Source organism: Scyliorhinus canicula, chromosome 16 (assembly GCF_902713615.1).
Source record: "Scyliorhinus canicula chromosome 16, sScyCan1.1, whole genome shotgun sequence".
In the NCBI taxonomy this organism is placed as follows: domain Eukaryota; kingdom Metazoa; phylum Chordata; class Chondrichthyes; order Carcharhiniformes; family Scyliorhinidae; genus Scyliorhinus; species Scyliorhinus canicula.
In genome coordinates this window covers 90,745,028-90,765,238 of record NC_052161.1, presented here as the reverse complement: position 1 = coordinate 90,765,238, position 20,211 = coordinate 90,745,028, and the positions used below count along the sequence as shown (strand labels likewise).

The 20,211-nt window shown below is 49.2% G+C and overlaps 1 protein-coding gene across 1 annotated transcript in view; it reads left to right on the top strand.

Moving 5' to 3' along the window:
* LOC119951030 (oxidized low-density lipoprotein receptor 1-like) overlaps positions 1–18,008 on the top strand; it is a 53,356-nt gene extending 35,348 nt beyond the window's left edge. The window contains exons 5-8 of the mRNA XM_038774064.1: positions 3,949–4,152; positions 5,750–5,953; positions 16,703–16,870; positions 17,998–18,008. Of these exons, the coding sequence (XP_038629992.1) occupies positions 3,949–4,152; positions 5,750–5,953; positions 16,703–16,870; positions 17,998–18,008 (587 nt within the window). The remainder of the gene's footprint in view (positions 1–3,948; positions 4,153–5,749; positions 5,954–16,702; positions 16,871–17,997) is intronic.
* The last annotated feature ends 2,203 nt before the right edge of the window (positions 18,009–20,211 follow it).

Sequence of the window (20,211 nt, the reverse complement as noted above, 5' to 3'; positions counted from 1 at the left end):
AGGTAGACATGGGGAGAACGTGCAGACTCCACACAGACAGTGACCCAACCTGGGAATCAAACCAGGGACTCTGGTGATGTGAAGCAACACTGCTAACCACTGTGCTACTGTGCTGCCCATATACCCCACCGCCCTCACTGCAACTCTCTGATATATCCCACTTCCCTCACTGTAACACACTGATATATCCCACACCCCTTACTGCAACACTCTGATATATCACATGCCCCTTACTGTAGCTCTTTGATGTATACACACCCTGCCAGCAGCACTCTGATGTACCCCACACCGTGACACTCTGATATATCTCACTTCCCTCACTGTAACTCTCTGATATATCCCACTTCCCTCACTAACTCTCTGATATATCTCATACCCCTCACTATAACGCACTGACATATCCCACACCCCTCACTGTAACACTCTGATATATCCCATATCCCCCATTGCAGCACCCTGATATATCCCCCAACCCACAGTGTAACCCTCTGATATATCCCACACCCCTCACTGTAACACACTGGGATATCCCTCATTCCAACACTGAGATGTATCACACAACCCTCTTGTAACACTCTGATATATCCCACATCTATTCCTGTGGCATTCTGATATATCCTCACCCATCACAGTAACACTCTGATATATGCCATAAACCTCACTGGAACACTTCAATACATCCCACACCCATCAGCGTAACATTCTATTATATCCCAAACACTCACTGTGTCACTCTGATAGACCCCACACCGCCCACTAAAACACTCTGATAGACCCCACACCGCCCACTAAAACACTCTGATAGACCCCACACCGCCCACTAAAACACTCTGATAGACCCCACACCGCCCACTAAAACACTCTGATAGACCCCACACCGCCCACTAAAACACTCTGATAGACCCCACACCGCCCACTAAAACACTCTGATAGACCCCACACCGCCCACTAAAACACTCTGATAGACCCCACACCGCCCACTAAAACACTCTGATAGACCCCACACCGCCCACTAAAACACTCTGATAGACCCCACACCGCCCACTAAAACACTCTGATAGACCCCACACCGCCCACTAAAACACTCTGATAGACCCCACACCGCCCACTAAAACACTCTGATAGACCCCACACCGCCCACTAAAACACTCTGATAGACCCCATACCGCCCACTAAAACACTCTGATAGACCCCCACACCGCCCACTAAAACACTCTGATAGACCCCACACCGCCCACTAAAACACTCTGATATACAACACAACCCTCATTGTAACTCTCTGATTTTTGCCACAGCCTTCACTGTTAGACGCTGATATATCCCAAATCCCTCATTGTAACACTCTAATATCTCCCAAACCCCTCACTTTCACATTTTGATATATACCTCACCCCTCACTGCAACACTCAGTTTCATCTCACACACCAAACTGATTCACTGATATATCCCACACCCTTCACTGGAACTCTCTGGTATACCCGCTCACTGTAAAACTGATACACCCAAAACTTTCAATGTAACACTCTGATATATTGCACATCCCTCACTAAAACACGCTTACATATTCCACACCCTCCACTGTAACACTCTGATATATTCCACACTCCTCACTGTAACAAGCTGATACATGCTGCACCCCTCACTGTAACACTCTTATTTACCCCACAACCCTCACTGCTGAACACTGATATACCCCACTTTGCTCACTGTAACACTCTATATATCCACACCCTTTAATGTAACCCTCTGATATATCCCACACCCTTCATTGTAACACCCTGACATATCTCACACCCTCCACTGTAACACTGATATATGCCACAGCCCTCACTTTAACACACTGATATATCCCACTTCTCTCACTGTAACTCTCTGATATATCCCACAGCCCTCACTGTAACACTGATATATCCCATACCCTCATTGTAACTCTCTAATATATCCCACACCCCTCATTGTAACTCTCTGACATATCCCACACCCATTACTGTAACTCTCTGATATATCCAACACCCCTCATTGTAACACTCTGATATATCCCACACCCCTCACTGTAACACCCTGATATATCCCACACCCCTCACTGTAACACTCTGATATATCCCACAACCCTCATTGTAACACTCTGATATATCCCACACCCCTCATTGTAACTCTCTGATATATCCCACACCCCTCACTGTGTTGTGGATTTAGGTTTTTCCGGACCTGATAATACTCTATTACTAACCTATGCGTAGGTTAACCTATCAAAAGAGGGAAACCTGTTTTCCTCCCAAGACTCAGAATAGATCTCACGAAGGGAGAATGCTTTTCCGGGTCTCAGACAGTTAAACAGGATCTCAGTTACTTTCTATAGGGAGAGTTCAGATTCGTCACTCATAACTAAATCGATACCACTTGAGGTCATGGGTCCTATTGCCTACTTAGGCTTCCTAAATAAGCTTCCAGGAGATCAACCTCGAGATTAATTTTCACACAGTATGATTTTAATTAAAGTATATTTATTGTGAAAACACGACCAATGGATACATACTGAATTGCAGAGTTAAAGTATAAGTGGACTAAACAGTCCTTCTAGTTATCTACTAACATACTAACTTCTCTCAATCGAATGAGATATCTAAACATGGAAAAATCCTTAAAGTATCTCTATCTGTTCCTTAGTACATTTCTAAGAAGTTATTGCAAAACACATACTTACAACAGGTTTTGTCCGACGAGAAAGCTTCTGAGAACAGAACTGACTCTTGCCCTAAAAGCGGAGTCAGGATCAGAGAGAGATACTTCTGCTAAAATCCCCTCTCCTTATATACATAAAACTTGCTTATCAGTTCGGGAAGGCAGTTGTTACCTTGGCATTTATTGCTGGTTAATTACCTATAGCCAAATGGCTAATTGGATGTACGATCACTGATAGATCTTTTAATGGTTGTAGTGTCTGTGTAATTGTCCAGGGTTCTAAGATATATTGGCAAGGGAGGGACCGTTTGGTGCCTGTCTCTTTTCAGGGTTGTCACTCTCTCCAGATATCAAAACAGACTCTTTTGTGAAGGTGTTATCGTAAGTGCTCAAAGGTATAGTTTAAGAAGGATTTGTATGTTTGTATATCTGTTCCCATATTTTGAATACTTCTAGGTATGGGGAGTTTGTCTCAAATATTTATTGGTCTGTCAAAGAAGAGCCTCTAATTGTTTGATATTAATGAGTCCTTGGAAACAGCTTGGAGTCTCTCCCATCAGGTGGGAACCTCTACCTGACTTTTAGCTGGAGTGGTTTTATTCCATCTTGAATTTAGAATGCTGCTTGTATTAATGCCATATTTTAAATCCGAATTCTGCGGTGAACGTGATATCCATTACAACTGTAATATTCTGATATAACCCACACCCCTCAATGTAACTCTCTGATATATCCCACACCACTCATTGTAACTCTCTGATGTATCCCACACCACTCATTGTAACTCTCTGATATATCCCACACCCATCACTGTAACACTCTGATATATCCCACACCCCTCATTGTAACTCTCTGATATATCCCACACCCCTCATTGTAACTCTCTGATATATCCCACACCCATCACTGTAACACTCTGATATATCCCACACCCCTCACTATAACTCTCTGATATATCCCACATCCCTCACTGTAACTCTCTGATATATCCCACACCCCTCATTGTAACACTCTGATATATCCCACACCCCTCACTGTAACACTCTGATATATCCCACACCCCTCACTGTAACACTCTGATATATCCCACACCCCTCATTGTAACACTCTGATATATCCCACACCACTCATTGTAACTCTCTGATGTATCCCACACCACTCATTGTAACTCTCTGATATATCCCACACCCATCACTGTAACACTCTGATATATCCCACACCCCTCACTGTAACACACACTTTTTACATTCTTTCTTTACCTCCCAGTTCTTCTATTGAACCAGAAGTCAGATGCATCTCAAAATGATCAAGCCAGTGAACGCCAGTGTGCCGACCTGTTGAACAGGCTCTTGTCTGAGTCTGTGCGGAACCAGACAAACCTGGGGGGAATCCTCCAGAACTTGTCTGTGGCCTTTGCTCAGGCCAATGATACGGCAAACTCGCTCTGCAATACCTTCCGAAATGTATCAGGTGGGTATGAACTAACCATTCCTCTTTCCCCACTGCACCTCCCCCATTTTGTTCATTTCTGGGATTCCTGGCTTGCTCTTCTCCCCCACCCCCCATTCCACCTCGCAAAGCCGTTAAGGACAGATTTGTTTCCTAAAATTCATAATTGTCTCTCAGAAGCTGATTGTGGAGATACACGTGTTTGTGAAAATGTTTTTATGTGAGTTTTTTCTTTTTATACGCAACATAAATTAAGATAAATAAATCTGTACACATCAGTTATAATTTACAATCTACAAATGCCCAGCAGTTGAATGAGCCTCCAACCCCAACTCCCCCACTTCCCGGAGACTCCCTCCCTTTCTTGCTATCGGGCGTGTTCTCTTTATTCGCTGGTTCATCTCTCCTGTACATAGTGGGGTTGCACAGTGATACATAAGTTACATTGTGGTAAGTTGTTATTGAGTTGGCTGTATTTACAACTATTTGGTCTGAGGGTAGGGGGTTCTGCTGCCCCACCCCCTCCCCCAAAGACTGTGGTTGGTTTCTGTGTCCCCTTGTTTCCTCCACCTCCCTCCCCCTCCCTTGGTCTGTTGGCTGCTGACTACCAACCGGTCCAGGAACAAGTTGGTGAATGGCCTCCACGCCTTGTGGAAGCCCCATTCCGAGCCCCGGATGGTGAATTTGATTTTCTCCAGTTGGAGAAATTCCGACAAGTCACACAGCCAGTCTGCAGCTTCAGATGGTGCTGCCGATCGTACTGTGCTACTGTGCTGCCCATATACGCTACAGCCCTCACTGTAACACTCTGATATAACCCACACCCCTCACTGTAACATTCTGATATAACCCACACCCCTCACTGTAACTTCTGATATAACCCACACCCCTCACTGTAACATTCTGATATAACCCACACCCTTCACTGTAACACTCTGATATAACCCACACCCCTCAGTGTAACATTCTGATATAACCCACACCCCTCACTGTAACATTCTGATTTAACCCACACCCCTCACTGTAACATTCTTATATAACCCACACCCCTCACTGTAACATTCTGATATAACCCACACCCCTCACTGTAACACTCTGATACACCCCACACGCCTCACTGTAACATTCTGATATATCCCACACCCCTCACTGTAACACTCTGATATATCCCACACCCCTCACTGTAACATTCTGATATAACCCTGACCCCTCACTGTAACACTCTGATATACCCACACCCCTCACTGTAACACTCTGATATACCCACACCCCTCACTGTAACACTCGGATATACCCCACACCCCTCACTGTAACACTCTGATATATCCCACACCCCTCACTGTAACACTCTGATACATCCCACACCCCTCACTGTAACATTCTGATATAACCCACACCCCTCACTATAAAACTCTGATATAACCCACACCCCTCACTGTAACACTCTGATATACCCACACTCCTCACTGTAACACTCTGATATACCCACACCCCTCACTGTAACACTCTGATATACCCCACACCCCTCACTGTAACACTCTGATATATCCCACACCCCTCACTGTAACATCGTTTTTTACCCCACATTTTCCTCTCTCATTCATTCTCCATCTCTCAGTTCTTCTAGTGAACCAGATGTTAGATGCATTTCAAAATGATCAAGCCATTGAACGCCAGCGTGCTGACCTGTTGAACAGGACCTTGTCAGAGTCTATGCAGAACCAGACAAACCTTGAGGGAAAGATCCAAAACCTGTCTGCGGCCTTTGCTCAGAGAAATAAGACGGCAAACTCGCTCTGCAGTACTTTCCGAAACGTAGCAGGTGAGTATGAACTAACAGTTCCCCTTTACCCACTGCACCTCCCCAGTGTCTCCTGAAATGGGGTTGCTGACTCCCTGTTTCCCCTCCAGTTTGTCCCTTTCTGGGATTCCTGACTCCCTGTTCTCCCACCCACTCTCCAATCCACCTCTCAAAGCCATTAGGGACAGACTTTTTTTTACAAAATTCATAACAGCCCTGATATGGGGCTGGGTTCTCCGATAATGAGGCTAAGTGTTGACGCCGTTGTAAACACCGGAGCGTTTCACGACGGTGTCATCTGGCCACTAGGAGCAGCGATCCTGTGCCGCAAAGGGGGCCAGCATGGCACTGGAGCGCTTCAGGAAGCTCCAAAAGCCGATATGTACCCGACCATGGCCGACGCAGGTCCGCGCATGTGTGCCATGGCCGGCGTGGGTCTGCGCATGCACGTGGGTAGGCGTCTGCACCACCCCCCACGCAACATGGCAGAGCCCTACAGGGACCCTGCGCGGAAAACATAGGCCCCCACTCCCGGAACTCGCCCGCCCGTCGATCGGTAGCACCCCGTGGGTCCCCACCGGGAGTCGGATCCCCTCTTCCCCCCCCCCCAACAGAACGGTCCCCACAGCCAGAACTCCGAGGTCCCGCTGGATGGGACCACACACGAACGACGCCGGAAGGACTCGGCGGGCATTCGGCCCATCGAGCGTGAAGAATCGCCGGGGTGGGGGGGTGGCCGAAATCAGCGGCCCCCGACTGGCGCCGCTGCAATGGTGCCGATTCTCCAGCGACCGGAGAATCGGCGGCCCGGCCTCGGAGCGGCGTCACGGGATTCGCACCCTCCCCCGGAGTTTCTCCGACCCGGCGCGGCATCGGAGAATCATGCAGCTGTCTGTGGAGAAAAATGTGTTTTTAAAAATGTTTTTATTTGAGTTATTTCTTTTTATACACAACAAAAATTAACATACAGAAATCTGTACACATCAGTTACAGTCTGCAATCTAAAAATGCCCAGCAATTGAATGAGCCGCCTAACCTCAACTTTCCCACTTCCCGGAGACCCCCTCACCTTCTCACTATCGGGCGTATTTTCTTTATTCGCTGGTTCATCAGTTCATCTCTCCTGTACATAGTGGGGTAGCACAGTGATACATATGTTACATTGTGGTAAGTTATTCTTATTTAGTTTACTGTATTTACAACCATTTGGTTTGGAGGGTGGTACCACTCCCTCCCGTGGGCTGTGGTTGGTTTTAGTGTCTCTCTGTTCCCTCCTCTCCCCCCCCCTCTCCATTTTCGTTGGTGTCTGGGCTCCCTCTGTGAGTCCCCCCTCCCCTTGGTCTGGTGGCTGTTGGCTACAAAGAAGGCCTGGAACAAGTTGATGAATGGCCTCCATGTCTTGTGGAATCCCCATTCCGAGCCCCGGATGGTGAATTTGATTTTCTCCAGTTGGATAAATTCCGACAGGTCGGACAGCCAGTCTACAGCTTTAGGTGGTGCTGCCGATCGCCAGCCGAGCAGGATTCTTCGGTGGGCGGTTAAGGAGGTAAAGGCTGGGGCGTCGGCCGTCCTCTGCATAACGAGATCTGGCTGCTCTAAAAACCTGAAGACTGCCACTTTCGGGCACGGCACCACCCTCATCCCACAACCTTGGGCTCAAAGAAGGATGTCCAGAACCCGTCAAGTCTGAGGCAACTCCAGAACACATGGACATGGTTATCCAGGCCTCTCTGGCATTGTTCACATTGCTCCTCCACCTCCGAGAAGCATCTGTTTATTCAGGATCTGTGCCCCACTTCCAGATGCATTAGGCTTAGCCTTGTGCAAGGGGCGGAGGAGTTGACCCTGTTCAGTGCTTCACTCTTGAGTCCCCAACCTATTTCAAACCCTAGCTCTTATTCCAATTTTTCTCTTGCCTCTTCCAGTGGGGAGCGTGCCTTCCCCAGCGGTCGCCCATACAGGTACCCGCTGCTTCCCCCCCCCCCCCAAGTTTTCTGCATCTAGCAGTGCTTCTAATAGTGATTGTCTCATCGTCTGTGGGTGTGTCTATGTTTCCCTATGTAGGATGTTTTTAATTTGTATGTCTCTTAACTTGTTCCACCCGGTCAGTTCGAGATTCTCTGTCAGTTCCTCGATTGTTGTCAGTCTGTTATCCCTGTAGAAGTCCCTAACTGTCAATGTTCCCCCGCCCTGTCTCCACCTTCTGAAGGTGGCGTCCATTTTGTTGTTGCAGATGGGGACCTTGGTGGACATCTCAGTTAGACCGAAGTGTTGTCTTAGCTGGTTCCAGGACTGGAGTGTGGCTATTACCACTGGGCTTGTAGAGAGCTTGGCCAGTGGGGATGGGAGCGTCGCTGTGGCCAGGGCCCAGAGGGACATCCTTGTGTAGGAACCCTCCTCCACTCTTACCCATTCAGCTTCTGGTTTCTTTATCGATCCTTTACTCTTCCCACTGTTGCTGCTTCATGGTAATATTGCCGGATTGGGAGGACCAGGTCTACCATGCTTCTTGTTCTTTGCAGGACTTTTTTAGGGATCATTGGGTTCTCCCCCCCCCCCCCCCCCACCTCTTCCCCCCCCCCCCCCCCCCCCCCTCCCACACACACACCATGATCATATTTCTACTGTGTTGCAAAAGGCCTTGGGGATATGGTTCTGTATGGTTCTAAACAGGAAGAGGAACTTGGGCATTGGTTCACCAAGATCTTCTGCACCCTCCCCGCCAGGGAGAGTGGGAGTGTGTCCCACCTCTGCAGGTCCTTTTTAACTTCCTCCTCCAGGCTGGTCAGGTTCTGCTTGTAGATCCGTGTCCAGTCATGGACGATTTGGTAGCGAAGTTTGTTTTGGGCCTGTTAAAATGGCCGTCCCTCCAGTTCTGCCCCTCTCCCTTATGGGTTCACCGGGAAGATTTCACTTTTGCTCAGGTTGAGTTTGTAGCCTGAAAAGGCTCCAAACTCTTAAAAGAGCACAATGATCTCTTCCATGCTGCTTTGGGGGTCTGCGACATGGAAGAGCAGGTTATCCGCATAGAGCGAGACTCTGTGTTCTGTGGTTCCTCTCCGATCCCCTTCCAGTTCTTTGTTGGTTCTGAGCGAGAGTGCTAGTGGCCCGATCGCCAGGGCAAACAGCAGTGGGTACAGCGGGCATCCCTATCTTGTGCCATTGTGCAACTGGAAGTATTTAGAGCTGGTGGTGTTTGTCTGCACGCTTGCCATGGGAGCGCTGTACAGGAGTTTCACCCAGGCGGTGAACCCTGCTCCGAGCCCAAACCGTTCCAGTACCTCGATGAGGTACTTCCACTCGACTCTGGCATGGGCCTTTTCGTGCCCAAGGAGATGATTACCTCTGGTGTACTCTCCCCGGGTGGGGGTCATTATCACGTTTAGTAGGTGGCTGATGTTCGACATTAGCTGTCTACATTTCACAAAGCCCATCTGGTCTTCTCACACCACCTCACGTTTGCAATTCTCCTGTAACTTGGCTAGAATTGTGGCCAGTATTTTCGCATCTACATTGAGCAGCGGAATGGGTCTGTTGGACCCGCATTCTGCTGGGTCTTTGTCTTTCTTGGGTATCAGCGAAACTGAGGTTTGTGCTAGTGTAGGCAGCAGGGTGGGCCTTGCCAGCGAGTCCATGAACATCCCCCATGGTGCAGGGCCAGTGCTGTCACAAATTTCTTATAGGAGTCTGCCAGGAGTTCACCTGGTCCCGGCTCCTTCCCCGCCTGCACGGCGTTAATGCTGTCCATGATTTCTCCCAATTCTAGCGATGCTTCCTGTCCCCACCTCCCATCCTCCTCCATGACTGGCATGTCCAGTCCATTGAGGAACTGCTTCATCCTCAAGTCCCTTCCGGGGGCTCAGAGACATACAGCCCCTGGTAGAAGGCCTCGAAATGCTTCGTTGACCTTTTCTGGCTCTATTATTAGTTGGCCTTTGCTGTATTTAACCTCAGCTATTACCTCGTGGCTGCCTGCCTTCTCAGCTGTTGAGCCAGCAGGCGGTGGCTTGGTCTCTGTGTCCGTAAAGGGCCCCATTCCTGGTGGAGTTGGTGCACCGCTTTCCTCGCGGAGAGTAGGTCAAAGCCCATTTTCAGCTTTTACTTCTCCGCCAGAAGCTCTAAGGTCAGGGCCGTGGAGTATCACCGATCTACCTCCAGTATGGAGCCGACTAGCTGTTGTCTAGCCACCGTCTTCCCTGGCTCTACGTACTTTATAGGCAATAATCTCACCCCAGGTCACAACCTTCAGGGCCTCACTGGGCATGAAGGGTGAGACCCCCCTGTTCTGATTGTTGGGAATATACCCTTCTATGGCCTGTGATATTTTCTTATTGGAAGCCTTGTCGGTGAGGAGGGCCGTGTCCAACTTTCATGGGGAGCGTTGGCTACGGCCCGTCTCCTACGCCACGTCCATGTAGTGTGGACTGTGGCCAGAGATTACAATTGTGGAGCATTCCGCTTTTACTAGCCTTGGAAGCACCGATTACCCCACTACAAAGAAGTCAATCCGGAATATACCTGGGTGAAGAAGGTCCACTGCCCCCATCTGCTCCATGAATGTGTCAAGTTATTTCATCATGTTGAAGATCTTCCCTGCTTTGGGGCTTGAGTTGTCCGTGGGTCCTGTACACAGTTAAAGTCTCCATCCATGATAAATCGGAGTGTGTTTACGTTGGGGATTTCTGCCATGGTCTTTGTTATAAATTCCGTGTCATTCCAGTTGGGAACATACACATTAACGAGGACCATTGGTGCCCCGTCCAGAACAGCGCTGACCATGACGTACTGACCTCCTGGGTCCGTAACCGTGCTTGTCACTGAAAACATCTCTTATTTATCAGTATGGTTACCCCCCTCGCTCTCATTCTGTGACATGAAAAGTAGGTCTGTCCTCCGGAGCCTTTTCTTACCTGCAGTCCTTCTCCCCCAAGTGGGTCACTTGGAGGAAGACGATGTTGGCTTTTATACTTTTCAGATGGTGGGGAGTCTGGATCTTTTCACTGGGCCGTTAAGTCCCCTGTTCCAGATGACAATTCTGATGGGGTTTTTTTCAACCATATTTACCTTGTGGAGGCGTCCCTGCGCACCGGGGTTTCCCTTTGTTAGGGGGGCATACAAATGGCTGCGGTCACTTTACCGTCCATGAGGCTGGGCCCCTGCACACCAGGGTTTCCCTTTGTCCCAGGACCACCCAACATGGCAGCCAACTATGTGTGCGCCATGTGGATGTGCCCCTGCACTCTGGGATTTTCCTTTGTTTGGGGACCCTCCAAAGTGGCTGTTTGCGGTGCCGTGTTGTTCTCTGTTGTAGGCAGTGTGGTAGTCACCACTGATGTATATATTGTATATAGAGGATGTCAGTGTAGGTGTTTTGTGGTAAGGTAGTTCCCTGCCTGCTGGCTCCGCTCAGTAGGCGGAGTATAAATATGTGTGCTTCCCGTACAGCAGCCACTTCGACAGCTGCTGCAGGAGGCCACATATCTCAGTGTAATAAAGCCACGATTGCATCCAACTCTTGTCTTTGTGCAATTGATCGTGCATCAGGCAGCCTCGAGCCCCCCGCCCCCCTCCCCCCCTACCCTGCCTTGTTCCTTTGGTCCCGCTGTGGTTTTGCGCCTTTTCCCCCGCTCTTGCCCCTTCTGCTAGTGTCCCCCTCTCTCTTGTCCCCCCACTTCTGTCCCCCTGCTGTCTACCTTCTTGTGATGTTTGCCGCCCCGCTTGCCAGGCGCTCTCTCCCTCACCATAGATGCCCTTCTCTCTCGCACATCCTGACGCTGGCTTTCCCACTAGTGTGGTGATCCCCCTCCCGGGACTGGTCTGAGTTTTCCCTCTGCCCACTGTTTTTGTTCCCTTTGCCCTCTTCCTCTTTCTCCCCTATTTCTGCGCCCCGCTGCTCTCGCCCCCTCTTCGCCGTGCCTCAGCTTTTGGTTTAAGAATGAAGCGGAACAGTCCCGCACAAATTGTCTCCCAGTTTCTCAGTCTTTCCAGGGTGAAGGTTTCACCTCTGCTTCTGCTGCTGCTTTCCCAGCCTGTTCTTTAGGGAGAACATGTCCACTTCTGCCGGCTCTGTAAAGCCGTGCTCCAAGAGGGAACGGTGCGGTAGCACAGTGGTGTTAACATTGTCGTTTCACAGCTCCAGGGTCCCTGGTTTGATTCCCGGCTTGGGTCACTGTGCGAAGTCTGCACGTTCTCCCCGCGTGTGCGTGGGTTTCCTCCGCGTGCTCTGGTTTCCTCCCAAACACATGCAGGTTAGGTGGATTGGCCATGCTAAATTACCCTTAGTGTCCAAAGGGGTTGAGTGGGGTTGCTGGGTTACGGGTATGGGGCGGAGTTGCGGGCTGAAGTGGGATGCTCTTTCCAAGGGCTGCTGCAGGCTTGATGGGCCGAATGGCCTCCTTCTACACTGTAAATTCTATGTTCTATGTTGTGCTGGTAGGTTACCCAAAGCTTGGCTGGGCAAAGCATCCAGCTTTGCCCCATTTCTGAACAGGGCCATCTTCGCTCTGTTGAATTTGGTCCGGCACTTTGCCAGGTCTGCCCATTGTCTTGATGAATTATTACCTCTCCCTGTGGCAGGTTTTTGCTGCCTGTCCCTCAGGCCAGGATCAGGAAAGGATCTCAGGATCCTTTCCCAGTCTCAGTACAGGTGCATCTTCACAATTATTGCCCTCGGTTGCTCTCTGGCCTTGGGTTTGGGTTGGAGTGTCTGTGTGCCCTGTCTATCTCTGGCGGGCAGGGGAAGCTGCCCCTCCCCAACAGATTTCCCAGCATCTGGGCCACATAGTCCGGGGGGTTCTGCCTTCGGTTCCCTCTGGCAGACCCACTATTCTGAGGTTTTGGCGCCTTGACCGGTTTTCTTGGTTCCCCCAACTCCCCCTTCAGGCTTCCCTTGCTCTGTCCACCTCTCGAGCGACCATCTGGTCACTTTGGTCCATGGAGGCCTTTTCCAGTTCTCTGATCGTGTTTTCCTGAGCCTCTATTCGCCTGTCCGTTTTGTCGAGGGCCCCCTGCCTGGTGGCCAGTGCTTCCGTGATCGGCACCTTGACCGCTGCCTGGATCTCAAGCCTTGTCCCATCCTTGAGCTCCTTCATCCCACGGGTGGGAAATTTCTCCCAGCCGTCGCCCAGTGAGGGGGGATTCCTTGCACTGTTCCTTGACCCCTCTGCATCAGGGGCTTCCTTGCCTCGTGGGTCCGTTTCTCGCTCGGTGGCTTGTCCAGGCTCCTGGTGCCTCTCGTGGTTACCTTGCAGCCTCTGGTGCAGCTGCTGCTTGACATTGCGATTGTTGGCTTGTATCGTCTTTTGTGGGTTGAAGAGGGTGACGAGGTGTGCTTTTTCCCTGGATCTGGTGGGCTAATTTTGGGTATAAATTTGATTTCCTAGCAGGAGAACCACCTTCCATAAGTCCTCTCAGCACATCCTCATCCGATAAACGTGTTTTTGATTCCATCCTTCGTAAGGACAACCCCACCGTTTTTTGCGAGTTCCTAATTTCTGGCAATCATCCCACCAGAAACCCAAGACAGTATGAACTCGGAGGGTCAGTTTATTCAGGCACAGGCTGGCACTGGATGAGGGTTGCAAGTTTGCCTCCTAATCAACATGCAGGATAAAAGAGAGTGGGGGGGGGGGGGGGTAAGGGTGAAGGGAGCTGGGTGATTAGAGAATGTAAGAGACACAGTACAGAGACTCCAGTGGAAATAATTATTGTTTCACACTTGTCCAAAGACCAGCATCAAAAATCCTATGGAGTATTCCTTCGCCGAGGTCGGCAGGTTGATGACTGATGCTGGATAATTGATTTTTCCATGAGAGATGACTTCCACAATGATGAAGGCATGCAGAGAGGAATCAGTCTCACAGTCAGTGGTATTTGTCATGGTCAGGAGGGGTGGGTTAATTTAAACCATCGATTTTCCCTCTCTCCAGCCCTCCAGGAATAAAAATATGCTTTTTAAAATTCTGATTCCCTCTTTATAAATGGTGGCATAATTTCCCCAGCCCTTAACTTTGGAAAGGTTCCAACCTTTCTTGGGGTAAGCTGTAAATGAAAGGGTTGGTTTATTTTTACACACATCTGGCTCCCCATCCAACTGTTGGGGTTGAGAGGGGTTTCACACATTCCATCCCTTTTTACACACACACAATAAATCGGAGTTGAGGAAAAAGGAAGAGGGTTCCGGCAGGATCACAATGAAATACAAATGTCAGATTTTCACGTGTCCAGAATCATGAATCAACTGGAAATGTTTGTTCCGAGGGGGAGGGGAGGTTGGTTGATTGTTGAATGTCTTTCTCAGAGTGAGGCTGGTATGACAGGAGGAGGAATGCAGAATGATAGGGGCCTCACGGTAGCATGGTGGTTAGCATCAATGCTTCACAGCTCCAGGGTCCCAGGTTCGATTCCCGGCTGGGTCACTGTCTGTGTGGAGTCTGCACGTCCTCCCCCTGTGTGCGTGGGTTTCCTCCGGGTGCTCCGGTTTCCTCCCACAGTCCAAAGATGTGCGGGTTAGGTGGATTGGCCATGCTAAATTGCCCGTAGTGTAAGGTTAATGGGGGATTGTTGGGTTACGGGTATACGGGTTACGTGGGTTTAAGTGGGGTGATCATTGCTCGGCACAACATTGAGGGCCGAAGGGCCTGTTCTGTGCTGTACTGTTCTATGTTCTATGATTCAGTTGGGAGGCACGGGTTCCAAGATTCCGGCAGTTGGCAGGTTTGACGGGGGTCAGAGGTCTTCCAGTTGCATCCAGCTGGGTGGTCGACAGCGCAGGTTGTTGCCTGGGGATCTGCTCACATTGGAAAGTCAGACATTAACTGCCAAAATTCAGTTCCAAAGGGCAATATCATCATGCAGTTTGTGTGTGTGTGTGTGTGTGTGTGTTTGGGGGGGCTGCGGTGGGTGTCATGTGACCTACCTCCCCAATGTTGGGTGACTGGGATCTTTGAGGTTTGATGGAAGTCGAGATTCTTTCTGTTTTTGGAGACACTGGTGTCAGGTTAAGGAACTGACGTTTTCTTTGTTGAAACCATGGTGCTGAGACTGCTAAACCTTCGGCCATTGGCACCGTTGTGGGACATTACGACTTGCGAAGGTTTTCCTTTGATCGGAGTTGGCTGGAGTGGACACCCCGCTCACATGGCCATTGTAACCTTTGACCTGCTGCAAGGTATCAGGTGACTGGCCGAACCATTTGCTGGCCCAGCAATTCTCCATTTTTTTAACAGCACGAGACAATAAAAAGACTTTAGAAAATAGTCTGCCTGATGAATGTATAAATGATTTTATGTTTTGTGTCTGAACCGTGACATGTGGAATTTCAGATGTTCCAGTAGAAACAGTTGGATGGGGAGCCAGCCGCTCACCTGAAGTGAACTCCAGACCTGAACTGCCACTTACTGATGGAAGTCTGAGCTTTGCCGCTCCACAGGCAATATTACAGATCGCTGCAGCTCGACAGCATGGGGAGGGAGGGCGGTGTCATATCACATGACTCCCTACCTCTCCACCTTGGTGTTGGGAAACCCTTTGCCTGGGTTCCTCAGATTGTAAAGTTTCCAAAGGTTAAGGATGCGAGTGGAGGCTACGAGGTCTTTTGTCTCAGCAGACTAGGAGAGACTTGTGGCCAATGCAATGGAGGTGGCCTTTGTAGAATTCCCTTTGAACTTGAACCCTGCAGCTAGGGGGTTCATTCGCGCCAAGTCACCCAAGGCCGAATGGAACCCGGGACCCTGATGCTGTGAGACAGCAGTGTTAACCAATGTGTCACTGTGCCAACATATATCATAGAGGGAGAGAGTGGGGCCTTAGCTCCTTACAAGGCCTCAGGCACCAATGAGGTCAGGCTGTAGTCACTGGGCTGGTGTTTCCTGAAGTTTGGGACAGGCCAGAGGCTGAACTGACCGAGATATGTCCAAAGGATTAGAGGAATTTGATAAAGTGCAGGCGAGTGAACCAAACTCAAAGTCTGAGGGCTACAGATGAAACCATGGCAACCGTTACCCAAAGCGTTCAAAGTAATAAAGAGATTCAATTGACTTGAGAGAGGAGCTATTTCCTCTGATCCAAAACTGAGGTGGTGGTTGGGAGACAGTGGGATGGGGGTGGGGGGGGGGGGCTGTTACACAGTCCAGAATAAGGGGGAAGAAGATTGAAATTTGAGACGTGACATTTAGGGGTGGTGACAGGAGAGACTTTTTCACATGAAGGGGAGCGGAAACCAGGAAATCTCTGGCAAACAAAAACAACTCTGGAGACTGAAGGTCAATTGGAAACTCAAAACTCAGATTGAGAGATTATTGTTGGCATTCTGGGATGACGGAACTGAGGCTGGAAGTTAAGATGAAGAAATGATCAAACAGAGATAAATGAGATAAATGTCTCAAAAAGATTGAGACAGGCTGAATGAGTCTCCTCTTGGTCCTGTGTTATAGGCTTGAGGGGGGAATCAATGGGCCTCCTCTTGTTTCTGTGTAACAGGTTTGAGAGGGGGCTGAATGGGTCTCTTCCTGTTCCTGTGCCATAGGTTCGAGAGGGGCTGAATGGGTCTCTTCCTGTTCCTGTGTAACAGGATCGAGAAGGGCTGAATGGCCGCCTCCTGTGTAACAGGCTTCTGAGGGGCTGAATGGACCTCCTCCTGTTCCTGTGCTACAGTCTTGTGAGGGGCTAAATGGACCTCCTCCTGTTCCTGTATAACAGGGTAAAAAGGGGCTGAATGGCCTCCTCGTGATCCAATGTATCTCACTGATTAAATTCTTAATTAATTTTCAGAGTCTCTCTGTCCGCGTGGCTGGGAAGCTCATAACCAGAAATGCTATAACTTCTCAGCGGATGAAAGAAACTGGAATAATGCAAAACAACAATGTGAATCCCACAACTCACACCTCATCATTATAAATACACGAGAGGAAGAGGTGAGAATGATGCCAGCATCTGTCAGTATGAGTCAGAGAGAGAATCTCCCACTACACTGTCCCCATCAAACATTCCCAGGACAGGTGCAGCACGGACGGGGTCAGATACAGAGTAAAGCTCCCTCTACACTGTCCCCATCAAACACTCCCAGGACAGGTACAGCACGGGGTTAGATACAGGGTAAAGCTCCCTCTACACTGTCCCCATCAAACACTCCCAGGACAGGTACAGCACGGGGTTAGATACAGAGTAAAGCTCCCTCTACACTGTCCCCATCAAACACTCCCAGGACAGGTACAGCACGGGATTAGATAGAGTAAAGCTCCCTCTACACTGTCCCCATCAAACATTCCCAGGACAGGTACAGCACGGGGTTAGATGAAATGAAATGAAATGAAAATCGCTTATTGTCACGAGTAGGCTTCAATGAAGTTACTGTGAAAAGCCCCTAGTCGCCACATTCCGGCGCCTGTCCGGGGAGGCTGATACGGGAATCGAACCGTGCTGCTGGCCTGCTTGGTCTGCTTTAAAAGCCAGCGATTTAGCCCAGCGAACTAAATCAGCCCCTAAAATGAAGTTACTGTGAAAAGCCCCTAGTCGCCACATTCCGGCGCCTGTTCAGGGAGGCTGTTACGGGAATTGAACCGTGCTGCTGGCCTGCTTTGGTCTGCTTTAAAAGCCAGCGATTTAGCCCTGTGCTAAACAGTAAAGCTCCATCTACACTGTCCCCATCAAACACTCCCAGGACAGGGACAACACGGGGTTAGATACAGAGTAAAGCTCCCACGGCACTGTCCCCATCAAACACTCTTGGGACAGATACGGCATGGGGTTTGGGACGACACAGTAGCACAGTGGTCAGCACTGCTGCCTCACAACACCAGGACCGCGTTCGATTCCCAACGTGGGTCACTGTCGATGCGGAGTCTGCGCTTTCTCTCCGTGTCTGCGTGGGTTTCCTTTGGGTGCTCCGATTTCCTCCCACAAGTCCCGAAAGACGTGTTTGTTAGATGAATTGGACATTCTGAATTCTCCCTCATTGTACCCGAACAGGCGCCGTAGTGTGGCGACTGGGGGATTTTCACAGTAACATCATTGCAATGTTAATGTAAGCCTACTTGTGACACTAATAAAGATTATTATTATTATAGGTACAGAGTAAAGTCCCTCTCATCTGTCTCATCAAACACTCCCAGGACAGGTACAGCACGGGGTTAGATATAGAGCAAAGCTCCCTCTACACTGTCCCCATCAAACTCTCCCAGGACAGGTACAGCACGGGGTTAGATACAGAGTAAAGCTCCCGCTAAACTATCCCTATCAAAGACTCTCAGGGCAGGTACAACATGGGGTTAGACACAGAGTAAAGCTTCCTTTACACTGTTCCCATCAAACACTCCAAGGACAGGTACAGTACGGAGTTAGAGACAGAGTAAAACTCCCTCTACACTGTCATATCAAACACTGCCAGGACAGGTACAGCACGGGGTTGGATACAGAGTAAAGCTTCCTCTAAACTGTCCCCATCAAACACTCCCAGGACAGGGACAGCACGGGGTTAGATACAGAGTAAAGTTCCCTCTACACTGTCCCCATCAAACACTCCCAGGACAGGGACAGCACGGGGTTAGATACAGAGTAAAGCTTCCTCTAAACTGTCCCCATCAAACACTCCCAGGACAGGTATGACACAGGGACAGGAACAGTGTGAATACAAAGATGCAGAGCTGTGTGTGTGAATTGAGGCTGTAAGAAAAACTGCTCAAATTGCATTTTTATTTCTGCTGCAGAATTCTATCTTCGGATTCATCAAGGACAAGAAAGAAAATTATTGGATTGGACTAACGGATGGCGCTGAGGAAGGGAAATGGAAATGGGTGGATGGGAGCACAGCGAGGTGAGAGAATGGGCAAGAGAGGGATTAGTTTGGGGATTGATGCAGGGCTATGGGGAGAGATTGGGAAAGTGGGATTAGTTTTGGATTGATACAGATGTTAAGATACTGTTGTATGATCCTTTTTGTCAGCTCTGTATTTTCCTTTTTATCCCCTCCCTGCTGCCTGTCTTCCCGTTAAGCTGCTGCAATGTTGCCACACCATCTGGGATTTCTGTTTAAACTATAGATTTTTGGCTGAGTTGGAACCCCTATTGTGATGGATTAAGCTGGGACATCCCCTTTAGGTTCTGTAGTAGAACTGGTGATGATGATTTGAAGACTTGACAAGCAGCCAATCAGAATGTACAATTTCCTATGGGGCTGCGGTTGGTGGGGCCAGGCAGAAAGTTCCAGTAGGAACGAGGATCTTGTGAAGAGTGCGGTATTGTTTTGGGTGGACTGGGAAGAGATCCAGGCACCAGGCAGCTTTGAATCTCTCTCTCTCTCTGCCTGCTGATTTAGAGAGCTTTCTACAACCGGCAGTTTCAGATTCGATACATGGTTAGGAGATCACTGGCTACAAAGAGCCATGTCAGCAGCAAAGAACAATCTCATAACTATTAATCCCCTTTTCAGTTTAAACCTTTCCCCTCCATTCCCGTCATGTGTGTCTGTCTTGTGTGGGTCTGGGGGCAGGTCAGTGGGTTCTGGGATTAGGTAGATTTGTTGGATCATTGTTCTGTTCATCCTCAATATATTCAGCTTTTCCTCTTGTTATTAATAAATAGTTTGTTAATGTTTTTACTTTTGAACCTCCTGTCTGCTTCCCATTGCAGCAGCCTCGGGCCAAAATGTCGATAGAATCACAGAATTTACAATGCAGAAGGAGGCCATTCGGCCCATCGAGTCTGCACTGGCTCTTGGAAAGAGCACCTTACGCCTCCACCCGATCCCCGTAACCCAGTAACTCCACCTCATCTTTTTGGACACCGGGGCAATTTATCATGGCCAATCCACCTAATCTGCACATCTTTGGACTGTGGGAGGAAACCGGAGCACCCGGAAAAACCCACGCAGACACAGGGAGAACTTGCAGACTCCACACAGACTGTGACCCAAGCCCGGATTCAAACCTGAGACCATGGAGCTGTGAAGCAAATATGCTAACCACTGTGCTGCTCCACCGTGCTGATAGGTTAATAAGAATCATTTGTTAATTCAATTTATGTTGCAACGCCAGGCCCAGGGGGGCTGGAATTGACTGCACGTTCGCCCAGGGTGCCGTGACACAGGACCATGGGGAGAGCACAATGCATTGGGATTATTTTGGGATTGATACAGATCTATGGGGCGAGAGTAATATAATAATCTTTATCATTGTCACAAGTAGGCTTACATTGAGACTGCATTGAAGTTACTGTGAAAACCCCCTAGTCGTCACATTCCAGCACTTGTTCGGGTACACATAGGGAGAATTCAGAATGTCCAA